The following is a 22,555-nucleotide window of genomic DNA, read 5'->3' as shown; positions in this document are numbered from 1 at the left end:
AGGTTAAGAGATCCCTTGCTTCCTTGAACATCCTAGTTGCCTAACAACTGAACAGGATCCCGTAGATGGGAGGTTGGAGGGCGAAGGTGATAAAACCAAGTCTTGTACTTTCATTTCCCAAGTATTTATTGAGGGCCTACTAAGCGCTAGGATCTGCGTTAGGTCTGGGGATACAGCCGTGAACAAAACAGAATGCCCTGTCCTTGCAGAGCGGGATTCTGGGGGAGAGGGACAGAGGTAATGAACGATAGGCTTGCCAGCAGTAATGGGCGCAGTGTGGGGAGGGTGCGGCCTCTTTAATGTGGGAGGTCAGGAGAGGCATCCCTGGAAGACGAGGGGCGAGCCGAGCAGTCTCGGGAAGTGCGTTGCAGGCAGAGGGAACAGGGTGTGGAGGACCCCGGCCTGCAGCACGTTCGTTGCGTCAGAGCAAGAGCGAGGCCACTGGAGACTGTTCGCAGGTCTATGGCCATCACTGTGCTTGAGATCAGGAGCCACTGGACATGTTGAGCAGAGAGGTGCCACGACGTGACTTGGTTTCAAAAGGCTCGTTTTGGCTGCTGGGAGGAGAATAAACAGCAGGGGGCAATCAGGACAGACGGCACCTTAGACAGCAGCTTAACCAGGAGTTTCTGAAAAGGCTGTTTTCAGGCCTGAGGACTCTGATCGAAGCCCGCATCCAAAAACGCATAGCCTCCTGATTGGTCCTGGGCTGGCCCCAGGCTGCTTCCCCCCGTAGCCCCCACCCTCCCAGCCCTGCCCTCCCTGCCTGGGCCGGTGGGCACCTTCCTCACCTTCTCTAGCCCTGCTGGGGGCCAAGCAGCTTACCCCAGAGATGAAGGGCTCAGTCTGCCTGGGTGCAGATCCTGTGCTGCCCACAGCCTGGTGGCCCGACCTGGAGCGAGTTACGCGACCTCCCACCTGTGGGTTTCCTCACACAGCGGCGTCATTGGAACCACCTTCACTGTGCCGTCAGTGAGCAGCAAGTCCAGTGGAGTGTGCACCCTCAGCACAGCGCCTGGGCCACAGTAGGTGTCAAATACACGCTCCCGTCACCACCATGCAGGCTGGATTCCTAGGAGCGGGCAGCCGTGGGCAGCCATGGGTTTCTCAGTGAGCCTGGATGCCGGGAGGAGGGTGGGGACGGAGCATACGGATTGCATTGCTACGGCAGCCAGGAGAGGTGCCAGGGCCCTGGCTATATACTGCGTAAGATCCAGGGTCCTGGGCGAATGGAGCAGAGGTGACGTGATATGTGGGCGTGACATTGTTATGGGAGTGCCAGGCTCAGGTCACTGTGTCTTATAGTTTAGGGTTTTTACAGGTCACATTTGCCCCCCTCAGCAGCCCCTCTGAGGTTATACCTGATGTGATTTTTTTTTCCCCCCTTCCTACCAAGGGTTGAACCCAGGGTGCTTAGCCACTGAGCCACATCCCTAGCCTGTCTTTATTTTTTATTTTGAGTTAGGGCCTCACTAAGTTGCTGAGGCTGGCCTTGAACTTAGGATCCTCCTGCCTTAGCCTCTGGAGTCGCTGGGGTTACAGGTGTGCACCACTGTGCCTATGCCTGACAGCTGGTGGTGTTCTTTTTCAGAGTAAGTTGAAGGTAGACTTCTCTGAGTTCACTCAAATAGTAAAATGTCTTTGGATCTAGCTGAGTCTCACCCTTGAAGCCAAGGTCTGTACCAGTGGACCATTTAATCATAACCACATGTGTGTGGTTGCATGATTATTCTTTAAATAAATCTTCTTACTTAGCATTTTGGTTTCCAACAATAAAATAAAAGTCATCCTGAGCAAATTAATTTCATTTACACAAAATTTCACAGTAACACTCATCCCAGTGATAGTCAGTGGGCAGTGTGGTATTCACAGAATAAATTATTTGGAAACTAGGAACATTTCAGTCAGAAGGCATCCTCATCTTGACTCTCGGCTTATGTTCCTGTGCATGGATCTCAGATGCAATTTCCAGAAATGAATATTCTCCCCCTACCAAACTCTGGGCACAGTTGGTCCACAAAACTCATAAACTGCAGGTTGATTCTGGGGGATCATACCCATATCCAAAAGGGCCAGATACTTTCTTGGTGGGCAGAGTTCATTCTCTGCTTAACAATTATCACTAAACCTAGATTCTATGTAAGAGGGCAGATTCTGGAAAATTCACAGGCAGCTTTACATTTGTCCTCAGGAGACAGTCTTCAAAATGCAAACCACAATTCTCGTACACAAAAATCCTTGAGTCATTGCTTCTAAAGGGCACCTGAGCTTGGGGTGGCCCAGCAAAGAGAATTGATCTGGGGGTCTCTTGGGAAACTGCCCAGTCCCCACCCAGCACCCGCCTGCCATGGTGCTCCATGAGCGAATTCTTCTCCTGAACCTGGGGTTATCAGTTCAGAGTGCTCAGAGTGAGAGCAGCCTTGCGTGGTCACTGAGGATGGGACCTGTCGCTTCTTGGGCCCGCCATGCCAAAGACCCTTGATCTAAGGAGGCCTCTCCTGGCCCTCACTGGCTGGCTGGCTCACGACCCATGCAGAGCGGCTGGTGAAGGAAGGTGGTGGCCGCGGGCCCACCTTCCACATCCTTCCCCTCCGCTCCTCCCGCAGTGAGCCTGGCTGCAGTGTGTCCCTGGTCTTTCCTGTCCCTTGCTGCCACAGGGCTCATTCTTAGGGTTGGCGCCTTGACAGGGTTCCAGGACCCTGCTTCCCCTACTTTAGGTTTCAATTAGCCAGGGAATCTACTCTTAATATTTAAATCTCAATGTCATCTTTCCTAACTGCAATATTACCCAGTGTTGTGGCTGACTGACACTGTGCATTGAAGAAAATTAAGTGCCTAAGAATTATCTCCACTAATGATGTATTTATTATGCATTGTAGGTTATTTTGAGTTTCGAGACTGGTTAGAGTTGTTTAATAGGTTAATAGTTTCAATCTATTAATCTCATCTTTTCTTCTTGACTATTTTTTAAAAGATATCAGTGATTGTGACACAAATGACGTGCAGCTGGGGTCACGGAGGAGCAGGTGACGCATGCAGACTTGAGACTCGGGTGGAATGGCGGGTCCGAGCCTGCTCATCCCACCTGCTGGTGGCCTGTGTCTTGCTGCAGGCTCCCTTTCCTGGCCTTCCCAGGAGAGTGGCGAAGCTGCCACCTTCTTCCCGTTATTATTTCTGTCCCTGTGACTAGAAACAGGAGGCCCTTTGTATCCAAAGGGCGCGTCAGAGCCCAGCAGCCTCTTGAGAGTTCATCGTGGTGAGCGAGCGGCGGACAGGGGCACAGGTTCTGTGTGGAGACGGAGCCCCTCCTGCCTTCCTCCCTCCCTCTCAGTTCTGGGCCACCGTTTGAGGCGTCTCCGAGTGCCAGGTCTGGATACGGGGAGCCAGCGGGAGCCCGGGAAGGCGTGCTCCATCTCTGGGAGCGCCGGGCGTGCGGTCTTGTAGTTGTTCATTCATTCAACAGGTGTTTTTTTTATTATTTTCTCAATTCTGTTGAGAAGAGGAAGCAAAAATTATCCACATGATTCAAAGTCCTAGCTTTGGGGTCAAGGAGCCCTGGTAGACTCGCTTCTGTCACTCGAAAGCCGAGAGGCCACGAGAAAGGCACTGTTTTTCCAATCCATGCCCTCCTGTGAAACAAGTCGCCTTCTGTACGAGCGTCGCAGAGCTACGAGGGGGCGACTCCCCGGCCTGAAGTGCTGCAGACACTTGGCACATCCCAGCGGTTCCTGTCATCGCCGCTTCAGTCAGCTCAGCTTCCCATCAGTGTGACCAAAGTACCCACAGGAAAACTTGAAGGAGGAGAAGTGTATTTTGAGTTCACGGTTTCAGAGGTTCAGTCCATGTTCAGCCAACTCCACTGCCCTGCGCCCAAGGGGAGGCGGAAGGCGTGACCGAGGAAAGTGCTCACCTCATGGTAGCCAGGAGGCAGAAGAGAGAGCGCGAGAGCAGCCAGGGCCAAGCATGGGAACCCCAAGGGCACACCCAGTGACCTGCTTCCTCCAGCCACTCCCACCTGCCTACCCTACCTCCCAGTCGTCCGTTCGGACTGTTAATACGTCGATGGGTTAATTCACTGCTGAGGTGACAACTCTCATAATCTAATTTCACCTCTGACCATTCCTGCTTTTGCTAACATGAGCTTTTTGGGGGACCACCACCTCTAAAGCATGACAGTCACTTTCCATGTTATTTGAGGGAGTGTGGGACAGTGGAGAAAGACATTTCTAGAAACACTGAGGGCCACGTGAACCAGGCATCACCAGTTCTGAATATTCTAATCATTGCTGAGTATTTACCAAAGCAGGGAAGCCATTGACACAGGGTGACAGTGATGGATTGACTGCAGAAAGGGCCTGCTGGCGTCGGGTGCTGCAGGTGCTGACGTGGATAGGCTCTTTCTGACCATCCGCCATGTTCTGTGGGGGGACGAGACCAAGTCGTGGTCCTGCAGCTTGCACTGTAGTGGGGTGAGCAAGGGACGATGTGGGATGCACACTGAGGAACCGGCAGCCCAGGAGCCCAGGAGGGGCCTGACCAGCATTGCTCTGGCCTCTCTGTCGATCTTAGATTTGGGGATCATGGACAGGACAGGGGAGAGCCTGGTCTAAGGCGATTAGACCAGGCAGGAGGAAGGGAGGGTGACTGGGGCTGGAGTGGTGGCCGTGGGGCAGCGAGAGTGGTCAGGGTCTGGACGTATTTTGCAGGTGGGTTCATTAGTAGGGGGCGAGAGAGAGCGAAGAGTCAAGGACTGGCCCAGGGGATGGGATGCTGTTTAAAGTGGGATTGGCCACAGCTGTTGGGTTGTGGTGTCTGAGACGAGGGTTAAGTGGGAGAACGCTGGGATGGGGGGCAGGACTGTCCTGCCTTGGCACAAGGGTGGGGGCACAGCAGGTGCTCAGTTTGGGGCACCCACGAGGCCCCTGAGCGGAGGTGTCAGGCAGTGGTGGTGCGGGTCTGGAGTTCTGGGGGAGGGGTGGCTGGAGGTAGATTTGGGATTCATCATCATAAAGTTAATATTTAAAAGAATGAGCTTTCAGGAGATCTCCGCAGGGGTGGGGTGGTGAGGGGGGATAAACAGGAGTTCTAGAACTGACCCTTGGGCCTGCCAACCCAGAGGCAGGAGGTGAAGAGGCCTTGGAGTGGCCCCAAGGTGGGAGGCCTGGCCTCAGTTGATCCAGGACCACGTGAAGAAAGAGCTGAACAGAGCAGAGGGTGGGCTGAGTTCAGGGCTGCTGACCGGGCGAGCTGGGTGGGGGTGGGAAGGGACCATTGGGCTGACAGCATGGCACCACAGGGGCCTCAGCAGAGCAGCTCTGGGGTGTGGTGGAGGCAACAGTCTCATCAGACTAGGAGTTTTGCCCAGGAGAAGGCCTGCCGCCATCCGCAAGCAGGTGACAGTCATGGCGCTCAGATCATCTGTGGGGGGGGGTGGCCGGGTGGAGTGTGGAGGGCTTGGTCTGAAGTCAGCCTCTGCAGCAGGGAGTGATTGATTCGCGTCCCGGCACGCGTGCATCCTTGGAGAGAGTGTTCAGCTCTGCCCGCGACATTCGCCCTCTCCTGCACGGTGGCGTCCTCTAATCAAGTTCTGGTCTCGAGGCAGGTCAGCAGGGCCTTCCCTACACACTGAGAGGGCTTCCCGCCCCTCTCGTCTCCGGTGCCAGAGCAAGTGGCACCCTTGGATGAGGTGCCCTGGTCCTCAGGCTGCGTCTGGAGATGGCGGTGTCTGCAGAGGAACACGGCGCACACCTGTGGGTAAAGGCTGGCCTCTACCAGGCCTTTAGACACCTCGGATTCCAGCCCACTCTTGTTTCAATGGAAAAACTGAGTCCCAGGAGCTGGTGACAGGGGTGCATGGCTATTGTCCCTGCTACTTGGGTTTCTGACTCTGGAAGGTCCCTTGAGCCTAGGAGTTCATGACCAGTTTGAGCAACATAAAAAAATTTAAAAATCAAAATCAAAACAAAACAAAATGCCCCCAAGTCCCAGAAAGGGCAGCCCAGGAAATTGGCAACAGAAATCAGAGTGACGTTCAGATGACTGAGAATTTTCCATATTTACTGTGCTTTGGTAGAACGAGTGTCAGCATTTTGGAGTGGAGTGATGTAGAAATTGTGCCCAGAAACAGTGTTGTCTGACTCCGGGGCACCTGGCATCGCCTGGGCCTCTTTCTCCAACCTGCCTGGAGATAGCCTGACTTGGTGCCTCAGGTCCGTGGTTGTTACGTGGTTGCATTGTCTGTCAGCACCGGGACAGGAGCCGGAATTGCCTCTCAGACTAAGCTCGGCCCTGTGCTGTGCATTCCCCCGTGAACGTTGAGTTGGGGACATGGGAGTGAACAAAACATCTTCTGTGCTTTGGTTTTTCCATCTGGCTGCAGGCTCTTGTGGGGCCAGGTGTGATGGGGTGGGTATAAGCTCTGGAATTTTCAGGTAAGACACAGAGAAAGAGATTTGTTTTGAAAACCTCCCTTGGCAGTCTTCACGCACTTTGGACAATTCAAACTCAGTGGTGGGGATGCATAAGAACAAACTAAAGGAAAACTCTGGTAGTGGAGGGCAGTTGTTTATGAGCTTTACTGCTCTCAAGCCATTTCTTCAAATTCAGTCCTATGTAATGTATTAGTTTCCTGTGGCTGCTATAACAAATGACAGTAGTTCCCACTTACCCACAGTTTCACTTTTTGCAGTTTCAGAACCGTGGTCCAAAAATATTAAATGGAAAATTCCAGAAATAAACAGTGTGTAAGTTTTAGATTACTTGCTCTTCTGAGTGACATGATGAGATCTCAACATAGTCCTGCTTCCTCCTTCTCCGGGCGGAATCATGCCTGTGTCCAGGGTATCCACCCTGTGCATGCTGCCTGCCCCACTGGTAACTTGGTACCTCTCTTGGTTATCAGGTCAACTCTGACTAGTATCACAGTGCTTGTTTTTTTATTTAATAAAGGCCAAGAGTAGTGATAAAGAGGCACCAGGGTATAAAACATGGAAGGATAGACTAACTCTGGTGCTATGTGGCAAACACTGAAAAGTCAAGACGGCACAGAAAAAAACAGTGTGAGTGAGGCTAGGTACAGTTACCTTGGTTTCACATTTGCACTTGGGGGTCTGGGATACGTCCCCCATAGGTAAAGGGGGCTACTGTACCACCATCTGGGTGACTTAAACCAACCTAAGTTTGTTCTTTCCCAGTTCTTGGGGCCAGAAGCCTGAGACCAAGGTGCCCGCAGAGGTGTGCTCCCTCTGGGCCTCTGGTTAGCCTTTCCCTGCTTCTGGTGGCTTCAGCAGTCCTTGACTTGTGGCCACAGCACTCCAGTCTCTGTTGCTGCAGTGACACGGCCTCCTCCCTTTCTGTTCAGATCTTCCTTGTCTTACAGTGACCCCTCGGTGCATGTGGGGTCCACGCCAGTAGTTCCAGGCTGAGCTCAGTGCCAGCACCCTAAGCTACTACACTGCAAAGGCCCTGCCCCAAGTAAGGTCTCATTCGCAGATTCTGGGATCAGGATGTGGACATCTCTCTTTTTGGCAGGGGCGGGGGTCAACATTTACCCCACTACAGAGACGAAGAGGTCCAAATGTGCGTATGTCAGAACCGGAGGCAAAGCTGTGTGTATGGAAGGGGAGAGGGTGGGGTCCCTCTCTACCTGACCCCCCGTGTTAGTCAGCAGTGACAGAATCCCTGATGTAAACAACTTAGAGGAGAAAAGATTCATTTTGACTCATGGTTCCAGTCCAAGGCCGACTGGCGGCATTGCTTTGGGCCTGAGAGGAGGCAGTACATCATGACCCGAGGCCTGGCAGAGCGAGCTGCTCACCTTGCGGCAGCTGGGAGCCGAGAGACAGCCAGGAAGGGGCCGGAGAGGTGACCCACTTCCTGCAACAAGGCCCCGCCTCCTCCAGTTTCCACCACCTCCCAGCAAAGCCATCAGCGGGTTAATCCACTGATGAAGGTAAAGCCTTCAGAGTGGTCCAGCCCCCCAGCCCCACCCCCGCACACTGTTATATTGGGGACTGACCCTTCCACATGTGAACCTTTGGGGGACATTCTAGGTCCAAACTCTAAAACCACCCTCCCTAATCCAGCCTTGTGGGTGCCTCAAAGCCTTTGTGGTGGAACCCCAAGTCCTTCCAGGACCATACTTTGAGAACTATTGCCTGAGAGAAGGGCCAGGGCTCCCAGTCTCCTTGGACAGGGGCCCATTTGGTCTGGCGTCCCTCCCAGCAGACCAGCATAAGCAGTAACCAGTGACCACATATAGCAGGTACTTACTGAAAAATATCCTTTTAGTGCCCGACTTTGGATTTTATGTTGAAGTGTGACTCGGGTTAAATATAAAATTCATAGCATATCTTGAGCAACTATTTTGTAGTTATCTATATATAAATCTATTTTACAGCGACACAAATAGAATAGATTATGGAGTGTCAGCATGTAGATAGATTCCGAGTGCTTTTTCACTAATATACCTAATGATTCGTGCTGAGAATATCCAAGGGCTCCACTGTACATTTAAATGGATATAATTAAAATAATGAGCTCTATTTTAAAAAATGATATATGAAAAAAAATTTTTTTAAGGAAGTTAGAAGGAGCTGCACCACTAATTCAAAGTGATATAAGTACTTCTGCAATTCCATTGTTATTAGGACACCTAATTAAATGCAGAGCATCCGAGAAAAGCATTGTTGGGCTTGTAAATCTGAAGTGCAAAAGTCGGGGGAAGAAAAGGAAGTTGCCACGTCCTTGAAGCCATCAGGCCTTGGCGGGGGTGGGGGGTCATGAGATGCTGTGCACCTGGGTGAAGGAGGGTGGTTCCTTTCCTCCGTGGGCTGGGTAAGGGGTCAGACTGGTTGCACGGCTGCAGCTGCATCACCCAGCGTGGCCTGAGTGTTGGGGTGCAGGGTGTGGGTGAAGGAACCCAGGAGAGGCTGCCTTCCCGTGGGAGGAGCCATGCCCTGCTCCCTACCTGCTAGCTCCAGGTTCCCTGGCGCTGATAGTTCTGCAAAAGAGACAGAGGATGGGGAATCTGGACTCAACGCGTGGCTCTGCTCTGAGGTGTCTCTGGAAAGGGGCTCCCCCAAGGTGCGTTATACCCAGGCCTGTTGCAAATGGATATCCTTCAACTCTGCAAGCCCACCTGGAGGATCTGCTCCGTCCCAGGGGACCCTTGGGAGGCGCAGGAGGCTTGAGTCACGCCTTCTTATCAGGAGTTGGGTATTCTTTTGGTCATTAACTGAGTGCAGTATTTATGGAGCACCTACTGTGTGCCTGCTCGATGCTAGGAATACACAAGACTGACAAGACCCGCTCCTAGGTGCTAATGACTTGGTGAGTCGTAAATGGACAAGATATTGTCAGGTAGTGGTCAGGGCTGCATCGGAAGTAAGATGAGGTGATGAGCTAGAAGCTAGACAGGGAGGTCAGAAAGGTGGCCAGTGCCCCAAGACGGATTCATTAGCACGCTGTGGGAGGCCAGCTGTGAGTCACCTGTGCGTGCGAGGTAGACATGATGTTCAGGGAGGGAGTCTCACCCAGACTCCAGCAAACTGTGAAGCCTTCCCAGAGGCAAGGAGGACATCATAAATTAAGTCATTGTCACATGGACAATGGCCACCTGTGTACATCCTCTCCATGCAGGCCCCTGGCTGAGCTCCTTACAGGTGTCATCTCCCGCCCCTGCAGCCAGCAAGAGTCATGGTCCCCTCTGACACACAGGCAAACTGAGGGTCAGAGAGGAGCCTTTGCCCAAGGTCACAGGGCATGCGAGTAGGCAGATGGGCACACTCCTCCTGCCCCACCTTAGTGTCCTGGTACCACTGAGGCCCTCCAGAGCAGGAAGGGACAGTGAGTCTGTCCAGATTCAGCACATTGGCAGTGAAGAAAACCGAGTGAAGAGTTTCTGAGGAGAAGGCTGTTCTGTCACCTCCTATCCTGTCTCCACACCCAGTGAACCTCGGGACAGGCAGGCCTGGCCGACTGTGAGCACCGTGTGGTCTCAGCTAGTGGTGGGAACACCAAAAGTTTCTCTCATGCTGATAAACATGGTGCATTGCCAGCTCTTCCACAGCATGCCTGTCTCTGGTCTAGACAAGGTCCTCACTCCCTCACAGGCCTCTGTTGCATTACCCAGCCGTGGTAGGCTGGGGTTTGAATGTCTGTCAGTCAGTCTCCACAGCCTATGCACTAAAGTCTGTGCCATGTAAGAGCCTGTCCTTGCACCCTCTGCTCACTCTTCATATTAGTCTATTTTCTGTTGCTGTTACAAAATACTCAAGATTGGATACCTTATAAAGAAAAGAAGTTTATAATCCAAGCAGCTCAGGAGGCTGACTGAGGCAGGAGTGCAAGTTCAAAACCAGTCATAGCAACTTAGTGAGGCCCTAAGCAATTTAGTGAGACCCTGTCTCAAAATATAAAAAGTAAAAAGGGCTGGGGGTGTGGCTCAGTGGGTCAGTCAAATGAACCCCTGGGTTCAGTCCCTGGTACGAGGAAAAAAAGAAAAGAGGTTTATTTAGCTCACAGTTCTGAAGGTTCATGGGTGCGGTGCTGCCCTGGATCCTGGTGAGACCTCATGGTAGATGGCATAACGGTGGTGGGAATGTGTTCAAGAGGGGGAGATCACGTGTGAGGCTGGAAGCTGGGGGGCTAGAGATCAGGCTCATGGAGGTATAGCAGCCCACTCTGGTGGGAGCTGACTCATGCTGTGACATGTGCCTGTCCCTGCTGAGGATGGCACCCCGAGACCCTCATCACCTCCACTGGTCTCCACCTCTCACGTTGGCGTCCTGGGGACCAAACCTCTAGCATGAGAACCTCTGGAGGACACACTTAAGCCTTCGCTCCTCTCTCCTACTTCATAACTAAGGACGGGGACACCGGGAAGCATCTGCCCTGGCAGCAGCCACGGGTCCTCTGTGACGTTGCCTCGTCTCTGCCTCACAGCACGTGATGAAGGTACTGTGTATCCCCCTTGTGTGGATATGAAGGCTGAGACTTGGAGGGGGACGTCACTTACGCTGAACCCACGACTTGAGGGTAGTAGTGCCACCGTTTAGTCCTGGGACGACCCACCTTCCCAGCCAGGTACTCTGTGACACACCGTAGTCCCCCAGGACCGTCAGCCAGCCTCTGAGTGCCTCCGGGGGGGCCTCTGACCCACTGCAGCAGCAGAACCTCCTCCTCCTCCAGAGCCACGGTCGTTCCTGGCGACTTCTTACCTGCGGGCCTCTTACCTGTGTGGCTGCCCGGAGCCTAGCGGCTGCTCAGCCTGCAAGGATGCAACTCTAGCCCAGGGTGTCCCCGTGGAGGCGGCAGCAGCCAGGGAACCGCCGTCCCTCCTCTCGCTCAGACGCACTTGGTTTTGACTGTTCTGGATGCTGAGATTCAGAAGTGGGTGACCCTGTCTGCTGGTGGGGAGGCTTCCCTCTGAGGCTGAGCGCCAGGATGCCGTGACAGGTGCCAGGCCCACCTCTCACACCTCTGGGCATGTTAGTCCACGGGTCAGGGCCTCAGTTTCCTGGCCTGTAGAGGGGAGGTGAGCCGGGCCCCCTGCCAGGCCCGCGGCTGGGCCGGGAAGGAGTTTGAAGACTCCCGGGAGCACGGGGAGCTCGAAGTGTTTCCTCAGTAAGTAAGGCAGTGGCTTCGGAGGGGTCGACCATCCCGTTCGCTTCCCCACATGGAAGGAGCCAAAGCCCCACAGTGTCTGCTGGTGTGGCGTGCGGCACTGGGGGCAGCACCTCTGGGCCCCCCCGGGTGTTGACGGTCCCCATGGCCAGAGGGTTGCAGGCCGGGCGCATGCTGGCTGCTCTCCCTGTGCTTGAAAAAACCATGTGACAACTCCTTTGGCTCCATTTTGCAGATGGGGAAACTGAGGCAGGGTGATGAGGTGGCTGGCGCAGCTCTGGGGCAGGGAGGTGGTGGTCAGCAGTGCCCGCCTGGGGCTGGTGCGCCAGCCTCCCTCTCCGTCCTCTGTCAGCCTCCCTGCCGTCTGTTGGCGCTCGGGCTGCGGTAGCAGAACACCACCGTCCTTTCCTGCAGCCTGGAGGCTAGAGGTCAAGATCAGGGTCCAGCTTGTTGGGTTCTGCTGAGGGGCCTTCCTGGCTTGAGGGTGGCCGCCTTTGCACTGTCCTTGCGTGGAGAAGATGGTCTCCTGTGAAGCCCCTTACCTGTCATGAGGGGCCCACCCTCGGGGCCTCATTAAACCCAAGCCCCAGCTGCCTCCCAGTGACCCCATTTCCAGATACGGTCATGTTGGGGATGAGGACACGTGAATGGGGCTGGGGGGCACAGTGTGGTCCACAGCACCTCCCAGGTGGCCTCTAGTTGGCCCTGGTTAGCTGCCCCCACCCACCTTTTTGGCTCAAAATTCCACCCTTTTTCCAACCTGGGAGACAGCGGGAGGGGCCAGCAGGCGTGACGAGACCCAGGCTCCTGACAGATGGGGCGGACGGAGCCCCGAGGAGGGTCCTGCCCCTGGCCACAGCGCAAGCCCTTGCTGGTGCAGGACCAGAGCCCTGGCCCTGCCTCCCGCCCTGGCACCTCCATGGTGCTTCAGTGGGCTCCCCAGTGGGCCCTGCCTGCGTGTGCCTTGAAAGTCACGGTCCCGGTGCCACCAGGGCACTGGAGGGGTGTGCATGGCCAGGGTGACCTGCCCAGGCCAGCAGGGTGACCTGCTTTCCAGTGGTGCAAGCCTCAGCTTCACACCTCAGAAGGACATGGGGCCACAGGGTGACACGGAGAGTCACATTGAAGGGAGATTGTCAGGGTCTGGTCTCATGCCTTGGCCCGCCACTGCGCTTGTAGGTGACCCAGGCCAGTCAGGAGTCTGCTCCTGGCCCCCGGGTCCTCCCGTGACGGAGCCTCGGTAGCGCACACCCTGCCTTGCTCCACGCTGACCCCACTGCCTGCATGTTCTCTGGTGTTGGAAGAGCCACCTCCATACCTGAGGGCTGACTCCCTGACAGCGCCACCGCGGGAGCCTTTTGGGACTGGAATTTCCCCGTCTGTAAAACAGGAGCAGGGAAGAGCTCAGACGAGATCTGGAGGCACCTGCCAAGGAAGGGAGGGAGCCGCTTGAGGCGCTTGGCGTGCGCCAGATCACTTATTCCTGAGCTGAGGTTTGAGGAGCGGGCACAGCCTGACCCTGGAGCCGCAGAAGCGCAGAGTCTCAGGCCCAGCCTGGCTGAGCCAGAACCTGCCTTTATCAAGGTCTCCGGCTGATGCATATGCACGTCAAAGTTTGAGAAAAACACCTCATGAGCCAGAGGCACCCTTTGAGGGCTCTGGTAATTCAGGTCGTGGTCAGTAGGAACGAGAGGCCAGGAGTCACCTGGGCACATCCTGACCTCTTTAGCCCTCTGCTTCCCTACACTGTAAAATGAGCAAAGTTGGAGCCATACTGGCCTGGTAATCTTCAGATTGTTTCTTGGAGCCCCAGGGAGGCTTGGGGCAGCCCCAGGGGCTGTGTGGAAAGCTGAGTGGGCTGGGAGTCCTGCTGTTCACTACATACACAACCTTACGTGTCTCTGTGGAGCCTCGTGCTGGCGGATTCCCACGTGGGCCAGGGAGCTGGTATGGTGTCCACTCTGACCACACTCTCTTCTTTCCTAGGGAGCGCTTGAAGCGCAGCCAGAAGAGCACCAAGGTGGAGGGCCCAGAGCCGGTGCCAGCTGAGGCCTCACTGAGTGCCGAGCAGGGTACGATGACGGAGGTGAAGGTCAAGACAGAGCTGCCAGATGACTACATCCAGGAGGTGATCTGGCAGGGCGAGGCCAAGGAGGAGAAGAAGGCGGTCAGCAAGGACGGGACGGGCGACGTGCCTGCCGAGATCTGCGTGGTGATCGGCGGTGTCCGCAACCAGCAGACCCTTGGTGAGCACCCAGCCAAAAGGCTCAGGCCAGGACCAGGTGGGAATGTGGGGCTAGTGACCTGGGGAAAGGGCCTGGCCCCTGCCCGGTCCTGGGCTGAGAGCTCCTGCAGCATCCCGGCAGGCCTGCCCTCCTGAGACGTGGGTTTGTGTCCCGTCTGCAGGCTCTTCTCCTTCTGCCCCAAGGGGCAAAACCCTGTCCGTCCATCAGGCCCTTGTTGAAGCCAAAGGCTCAGGACCTTCAGTGGACCCAGTGAGTCCCTCGTGCCTCTGTGGGGCCAGCGTGGCCCTGATTACATGCCTGTCTGCCTTTCTCCCTCGCTTGGTTTGGTCACAGTTCCTGGGGGCAGCTCCCAGCTCAGGTCCAGTTCTAGCAGATTCCTGGTCAGGATCAGACAGTGATGTCCGCACCTTGCCCTGCCCGGAGGAGCCTTGTAGAAACCAGCTTTCTAGCAACGATTTCTCTCCTTCCTCTCCCCAGGGATCCCCACAGGGCTCCCGCACCACTGCCAGGCTCACAGACTCGGCTGCCTACAAGGCCCAACAAATATGCTTGTTTAGTGTAAGCAGAGCAGAGCCAGCAGGACAGGTGGTGGGGACCGTGTCCAGTAGGAGCCCCTCACCCCACTCACTCAGGGTGGCTGCTCCTCAGCAGCCTTCTGGTGGGGACCCGGGCTCAGCGCTGCCAGATCTCGGCACAAACCACACTCCAGAAATGAACATCGTGATGTGAATTCTTTGGCTTTCAACATTGGCAACAAGCTGCACTTCTGAAATCTGCCCAACAGAACGTGTTTGTGGGACTATCTTTCCAAGGGCCACGAGTTTGCAACCCCTGCTCTGTGAAATGAAGCCCCTGGTCCTCAGCCTGAGAGGGTTGCCCTGCCTGGTCAGACCCTGGACTTCCGTTTCCATCCACGCCGCCCTCCACGTTTCCCATGCTTGGTGTGGCCTTGGGAGTGCCACCACCTCCTTTGTCGCTGCCTGCCCTTGCTGGTCTGGGGCTGGCCCACCTTTTTCTCACTTGCAAGTGCCTCCGTCTGCCTGGTGTGCATCCCGTGTGTGGCCCTCAGGGCCATGGGGGGAGGGGCTTCCCTGTGTCTGTCCCACCTGTTCGATTTGTTGCCTTTTCTCCCCTGCTGTTGTGATCAGCCCCCCACTGTACCCCCTTCCTGACTGCTCCTCTGCTGTTTAGGCCACGACAGCCCCGCCTAGGTCCTGGCAGCACCCCCTAACAGCTGTGCTTATGTGTCCCCTGCCCAGCATTGCCTGCTCTTCACACTGGCTGCAGGGAGGCCCTGGCACAAGCAGAACCCTGGCCGTGCACTCTCTGCTGGTGAACCTCGGGACTGGCTCCCTTCCGTCTCGAGTCGAGGCTGTGGCATCGAGGTCCTCCATAGCCCCATTTCCTGCTCGTCTTCAGAGACCTCCCGTTCCAGAGCAGTCTGCTCTTCTTTGCTTGTGCTGTTCCCTCTTCCAGGAGTGCCTCTGCCCATTTCCCAGATCCAGCCCACACCAGTGCCACCTGCTCTCAGAAGCCTCCCCTGGTCCCACAGGTCAGAGGGCTCTGTTTCCACCCTGCCCGTCACTAGGGCACTTCCCTCTGTCTCTTCAGATTAGAGACCTTCACTGTGTCTGTTTCTGCCAGGCGATTGGGAACCCCTAGAGTTTGGAGCTCCAGGATCTGCCTGATTTCTGTCTCCTTGCTCTCCATTCCTGCCCACAGTACCTAGCAAGGTCCTGGCTTCTGGAAGTGATGTTCGCAGTGGTACTGTAACTGTCGGAATGGGGCTAGGTTGTGCTGCAGTAATAAAAGATCCTAAAAGCGACAAGAGATCTTGGCAAAACTCCACAAAACTTCATAAAAGTTTATTTCTTACTTACACTGCATGTTCATATGGGCCACGGGACTCTGCCTTCCTCTGGACTCAGACAAAAATCAGTCCTTATGTGGAATTCTGCCAGCCAAACGGCAGAGGGAAAACAAGCTCTGGGTGGACTCACACTGGCAATTATGCGCCGCAGCCAAAAGGAAGAGGTGTTGAGTCTGCCCAGCCATTGGCTCGAGCCAGTCACATGGCTCCGCCCACCCTCCAGGAGGCGGGGAGCTGTCATCCTCCCACTGCCAGAATCCAATCGGGTGATCCGGAAATGTCTGGTACGGAGCTTGAGTACTTCAGGGGTTGGCCTGACCTGCTGCCATCGTGTTCGCTGCCCGGGGCCAAGGACTGAGCTTCCCGCTGGTGGTGAGAGGGCGTGCAAGCCCTTGCTCTCTTTGGCGTGTGCCCTAAGACTCATTAGTAGCTGTTCGCGTGCTTACCAGGAGATGGAGATGCCCGGTGAAGGGCAGCAGACTCTGAGTCTTGGAATGGAGCCGGGATCCAGATCCACCAGGGAAGCCTCGAGCAGCCCAGCCAGGGAATGTCGGGAGTCTTCCTGGGCCAGCTGTCTGCGCAGGGAGAGCGCTGGGTCCTCCAGCCTGCGCCAGCCACAATACTGGTTTCCATCCCAGCTCCTGCTCAGCAGTGAGGTCCTTGACCCTCTGTCTTACTGCTCTCATCTGTGGAATGGGGCCTTGTCCCTGTCCTAGCCACCTCCTGGGTGTGGGAATCCAAAGTAGCACTGGAAGGTGTCGCCTGAGAATGAGCTCCACCGCTCCGACTGGGAGTGAATCCAGCCTCTGACGTAGGAGGTGTGGTGCCTTGGGCAAGCTTGTGCCCACAGTTGCAAATTCCCAGGGTTATGTGGGACGCGGTAAGATGCGTAGGCACAGCGCTTCCACCGTGCTTCGTCAGCACCCGTGGGTGCTGGTGTGCAGAGTGGGCCGTGCTCTTTGAGCGGCAGGATCAGTAGTGGATTTGACTTTTCTCCCCCAGTCTAAAAGCTAAGCCAGTGTGACACAGGGTGGAGTGGGGAGGGCAGCTGGTGCCAGGCGAGTCCCTGGGCTCCCTTCTGGTACAGCCTCGCGAGAATGCAGGGACTTTGAGTATCTTGCGAAGTGTCTAAGTAACCTGGTCTCCGCACAGGCTTGTGGGAGAAGTTGTAGCAGCCCAGGGGCAGGTGCAGGAGGAGCCGCCCTTTTGGAGGCTGTACCACAGCAGGGCCAGAGCGCTCCCTGCTGGCCACGGAGGGGGCTCATCTTGTGTCCCCAGGGCAGGCTTCCTGCTGGAGGGTGTGGTTGCTGCTGAGGGTAAGACTCAGAGGGAGCTGGCTTGGCCTTCTCAGGAAAGAAAGGCATTAAGAAAAAACAGAAAAAAAAGAAAAGAAAAAATTGGTGTGAGAATGGAATCTCTGAACTTGTGTCATCTCCAGGTGGCAAGTAGGTTTTACCTAGAGGGCCAAGTCTGGGCAATTGCCTCTGGGAATTCTGTTGAGGATTTAAAGAGTGGCATGATCAATGGCTGGCTGCTTCGGATGCAGGAGTAGGTAGTGGGGCTACGTGTGCTATCAATTTGACGCCCTTGGTCCCCTCCTTGTATAGAGAGGCAGTCAAAGGCCCATGGCAAGGAAGAGAGCCAGAGTCACATAGCAAGGTGGTGACACTCACCTCATAGAACTGCATTGCACCCGCCTCTGAAAGCCAAGCAAGGAGGGAAGCACCCCGAGGGACCTGGCGGGGGCGGGGATGGAGGCTGGTTAGAGCCGGGTGTTTAAATGGACTCATGCCACAGTGTACATCCTGTGCCCTGGTGGCCCCACGGGGAGTCGTGTGTTCTGAGGCCCTTGGGGGCACATGTTAGTGCTTCGCTCACCCGGCCATGCTCAGGGCTCAGAGATGGGCTTCGTTGCTGAATAGAAGAGGGTCCCTGCTTGGCCACCCCATGCTGTGCTGTGCCACAGGAGCCTCCCAGGTCCTTGCTGGGCCTTAAAGGCCATCAGACAAATGGTGTCCCTGGCAGCACAGACGTCATCCAGGGCTCTGGCCTTTGCGGCGCCTCGGCTGAGAGCCAGGGGCGCCGGTGCCCAGAGGCCGGCTGCCACCTTTGCAGAGCTGCGCTTCTGCCATGCTTCCCAGAGAAGCCCTTGGACGAGAAGGGCATTTCCCGCTCTCAGAACACCATGCCAGCCAGGCGTGGGGCACATACCTGTGATTCCAGCATCTTGGGAGGCTGAGGCAGGAAGATCACTAGTCTGAGGCCAGCCTGGGCGATTAACAAGGCCCTGTTTCACATAAAAAATAAAAAGGGGTGAGGGTGTAGCTCAGTGGTGGAATGCCCCTGGATTCAATACTCAGCCCTGGGAAAAAAATCACTGCCATTGGAGCTGGTGTGGAGCTTGGGGGTGAGACCCCCAGCCTCCTTTCTGAGCAAGAAGAGCACAGATAATACTGAACTTGACCTTGGTTAGGTAAAACCAGAAGTGAAAGGAAGCAAGTTACAGATGCCTGTGTCCACCTGACAAGCTCCAGGCACAACTTCACGGCAGCACTGTGGAGTGGCTGAACCACAGTTGAGGTCTCGGGAGCTCCTCTTTGAGGGGTGACAAACTCAGGTGCTGCTCTTGTCACTGCCCAGGGCCACATTGATGGCATTGCTAACCAAACACTGTACAACAGTGTACCTCGGAATCCTTCTCAACCCGGCACACCAAGCAGTCCCTGACGGTCTGCTAGAAATGGAAAATTGGAAGTAGACATCTCCTTAGCCCAGATGAACATAAGGCAAGCTGGATTTATAACAATCAGGACAACCAGCTCGTGGACCGTTTCCTGGTTCCGAGAGATGGGGATGCCCATGATGGTGGTCAGAATGTGCCATGGGGCAGTGAGAGCTCTGTTCTGTGCCATGGGACCATTTGTCCTTAATCCCGAGGAGGGCCCAGATGAGGAGGCCTGGGGGTGCAGGTGCGCAGAGACCCGAGTGGTTCTGGGCTCTCTGGTGGTGGGGCCAGGGCCCTTGGAGGGAGCCTGCCCTCCAGCCTCAGCTGGGCCCGTCCTCTCATGAAGGATGTGGCCCAACCAGGTTATCAGAGAGTTAACTCAGCGCGGGAAGGATTCCTGTGGAAGAGTGAAGGACTGTGTCCTGGGGAGAGGAGGTGTGGGGAAAGGAGAGGAGCGGGTGATGGAGCAGACCCATTCTGGGTAGGCCCAGCCGGGACAGAGAGGTCAGGAGGCAATGTCAGTTTGGTAATGGGAAGGACTTGGTGACTGCGCAGCTGTTTGGTCCCTGAATATAGGTGTGTAAGGGATTGCGTCCCCTGGAGATGGGCGAGGAGAGGGAGTCACTGCGTGGGCTGTAGGAATGGTGTCAGGGACCAGTTGTGGGTTAGGAATCCGCTGAGTTTCTAGGCAAGTTCTGAGCGCCCAGGGAGGGGTGCAGATGAGGAGGGAGCCCCAGCCGGGAGCTGGCATCTGGGCTGGGGCTCTGGAAGGAGCAGCAGAGAGCTTGACAGCCACTCAGACGTGGCCACGTGGGTTTCGGCCTGTGACAAACTCAGGCAGCGGAGGTGCCAGGTCCTGCTTCACAGTGCCAGCTGATAGTCGGTTTCCTGTTTCAATGGGTTGTTGGCAGGGCTTCGCGCCCAAGCCTGCCAGAACCAGCGTGCAGCTCTTTGCTACAGCCACGCGGGAGGGAGGGGTCCTGGAGGCCCTCCAGACTGTCTTGTCTCTGCGACTCACTCTCCATCTGGTGGTCTCAAGCGGGAAGGGACCTGTTGGAGGATCCCAACTGGAAAGGGCTCCTGGACTGCGTCAGGAGACACACAGCCTCGCACGCTGTAGGTTCTTGCATAAGCCCCTTCTCCTCCTGAATGTCAGTGGGTCGGCAACGTCTGCCCGTCTTGCCAGAGGGAACCTTAGGGCAGGTGGAGTAATAGGTATGAAAGGCGTTTTTAGGGGGAATCAAGATGCAAAACAGGTGCAGGCATCAAGACATGGACACCTGTGGGGCGACCCGGGAATGATAGGAACTGAAAGGCTAGTGTGTCAAACATTTTTTGTTCCCCGCTGAGAGAGTTTTGAGAAACAGTATGTTTGTTCTCTTTCACATTTTTGAGTTGGCATCTAACATTTTTATCCAAAGCTTAAGTAATTGCAATGGATATGGTTTCTGGAATATTGTATTTTAAAAGGGGTGGTACTTTGGAAATAAAGCTGTGAATCTCTCTTTTAAATATATCCAAGGGAATCCGTTGGACAGCACTGCTATTTGATATCCGCCATCGTCACTTAAAAAACATATGAGCAAGCTCATCTTTAACAGCCAAGTATTTTATATCTTTCCTTTTTCTCCTTGAACTCTTATTTCCAGTCCACTTCCCCCCAGGGTTTTATCCTAATGTAATATATTTTTTATGCTTCAAAGTCTTTTATTGATCACTGTTTCACACTCATCCACCACAACAAGAGGTACATAAATTGAAGTAGAAATTTCTGGAAGGAAAAAAAAAAATCCCTGGGATCATAAAGCCCTACATTTTAAAACACTCTTTTTCCAGATTGAGTTGTTATTAGCATGGAATTCATCAAAAGCAAAGTTAGATAAATAGTAAAAGTAAAAAATTATCAAAAACACACTTCCTGATAAAATGACCGGGGCTTTATTTCTTTCTCCATTGGCTCCCGTGTCTGTGAATCCATATTTCTTCTTTCTGGAATGAGACAGGACAGCCTCCGTCTCGTTCCTGTCTTTGGTGTTCGCAGGGGGAAGTGCTTAGAAAGCGCGAGTGTGTAAATCAGGAGCTGGCAGTGGCAAGAGCTGTGTCACTCAGCGATGTCACTCTGTTCTTTGAACTTCTAAGATGTGTGCCAAAAATCACACGGGGGTCTGTCATTAGACGGGATTTTTAACGGTCTCTTCGCTAACGACTCTATTAGATCTTGCTTCATTTTGGTTGAAAGCAGAAAATTGGAAATCCTTGAATTCAAAAATGGAGTTGTCCCCCGTCATTAGATCCAGTCACCTTCCAAACCCTGGTACTTCAGCTCTTCTCTGTGCCTGGAGCTCCAAGGCTGTTCCCCAGGAGACACTCTGGCAGGATTGGGGGTGGGGAGAGGACACCCTTTTGTTTGAAAGGGGGAGAAGGGTGAGGGGAGGGTGGGAGGGGGAACCAGCACGTGGGTCTCCACCTGTCTCCAGCCCTGGCGCCTTAATTTTAGGAGAGTATGTTTGGGAGTTGACGTCTGGAAAATTGACAACACTGCTGTGCTGCTGTCCCCTGACCGGCCGCCACAACCCCCAGGGATCTGTGTCCCCCCTCAGAAGACCCTACTTCAGAGGACATTCAGTGTGAGACTGGGCCTCAGAAACCCACTGTCCACTTGTCTGCTGTCCACTTACTTATCCTCTCCAAGCATCCTGTTCTCAGGCACACCCTGGGCCCAGCTCCCATGGTGTCTTGGGACCAGGAGGGCCAGTGTCCCCTGAGCACCCGACTGTGATCCTCTCTCACTCACTTGCTTTGGGTGTCTGTCATGCTGTGTTCTGAAAGGTGTTCAGCTTCCCCAGAGCTAGCTGTGTGCCCCGATGGGAGCTGAGGGTTGCTGCCGAGTCCCCTGTCCTCAGGAGCCCGCCTCTTCTCTATGCCTCGCCAGGCTGCCCCAGGGCGCCCTAGGGAGAGCTCTAAGCCAAGGCCCCTGCCAGATGCTCAGGCAGGTGCAGGTGGGAGCCGTTGACCAGGACGCGCCTGTGGGCTGGGGATTCAAGACAGATGGGAGGGCAAGAGCTTGGGCTCCGGTGCTGGGGAGCCCTGCCTGCCATCCCAGGCAGCTGTGCCGGGGCTGAGCAGGTGCTCTGGGGCGTCCTGCGACGGTACCAGGCACGATGGGGGCTCTGCTGCCCTGCAGGGTAAGGGGGCATTGCGCCACTAAAGTGAACATCTCCCTCTGCATCCCGGAGGTGACCTGGCACCCGGGGCTCTGGAGCCCGGAAGGCTGGCCCCACCCTTTCCTCACCACCACTGGCTGATGAGCCCAGCCCTGGCACTTCTAGGACTGTGCTCGCCGCAGGGCTTGGGAGGTGGAGGAGGGCGGTGAGCTGTCAGTGGCCACTGCTCACAAGCACCGCCTTCGGGCGCTGTCCCAGGGAAGCTGGTGGCGTGGCAGATCCGGCAACCCTGGCAGGATGTGTCGCCCTTGGAATGGGAATGCTAATTACCTATCTGCTGGAGTCACAAGGATGACCTGAGCTGGCGTGACAAGCCCTGAGGCGGGACCCCGTGACCACTTGCTGCCCTGGGAATTGGGCATTTGCCGCACACACCTGCCCCACCTCGGCTCCGTCACCTGTGTAGTGGGGTCAGAGGCCAGTCCTGCACCCAAACAGTGCCCACGACATGGCTGCAGCGCCTGGCACTGAGCACGGGGGTAGTGATGGTGACTGCTGAGGTTCAGGAAGGGACAGGAGCAGCTGGGGACCAGAGGACCAGGAGGGTGCACAGCAGGGTGTCAGCAGGGCAGGGGACTGAGCAGAGAGCAACAGAGACGCTCCTCTGGCGTTCCCCAGGCTAGCCTGGGGTTGATAGTGGCCAGGGAACACAGGCACAGCACACATGGGGCATCTTCATAGAGGGTCAATTTACTGGTTGGTTTGGGGGCAAAAACTTGTGTTATGACCATGTGATGCACCAGGATATGGAGAAAAACATGCTCCTCATTTTCCTGGGATGCATTCAGGAAGTTAAGTCCCAAAGGAAAAAAAAAACTTTGGAAAGGCTGATGGTAACAGAAGCTGTCATTTACTGAATGACTGC

At 55.2% G+C, this 22,555-nt stretch overlaps 1 protein-coding gene across 6 annotated transcripts in view; it reads left to right on the top strand.

Annotated features, from left to right (window-relative positions):
• Nucleotides 1-22,555, top strand: part of Znf618 (zinc finger protein 618) — a 160,291-nt gene that overhangs the window by 88,380 nt on the left and 49,356 nt on the right. For all 6 annotated transcript variants that reach the window (XM_047524890.1, XM_047524889.1, XM_047524891.1 and 3 more), the window contains exon 3: nucleotides 13,612-13,871. In XM_047524890.1, coding sequence (XP_047380846.1) covers nucleotides 13,612-13,871 — 260 coding nt within the window. The remainder of the gene's footprint in view (nucleotides 1-13,611; nucleotides 13,872-22,555) is intronic.

Source organism: Sciurus carolinensis, chromosome 14 (genome assembly GCF_902686445.1).
Source record: "Sciurus carolinensis chromosome 14, mSciCar1.2, whole genome shotgun sequence".
Classification (NCBI taxonomy): Eukaryota; Metazoa; Chordata; class Mammalia; order Rodentia; family Sciuridae; genus Sciurus; species Sciurus carolinensis.
This window is presented reverse-complemented; position numbering and strand designations above follow the sequence as displayed.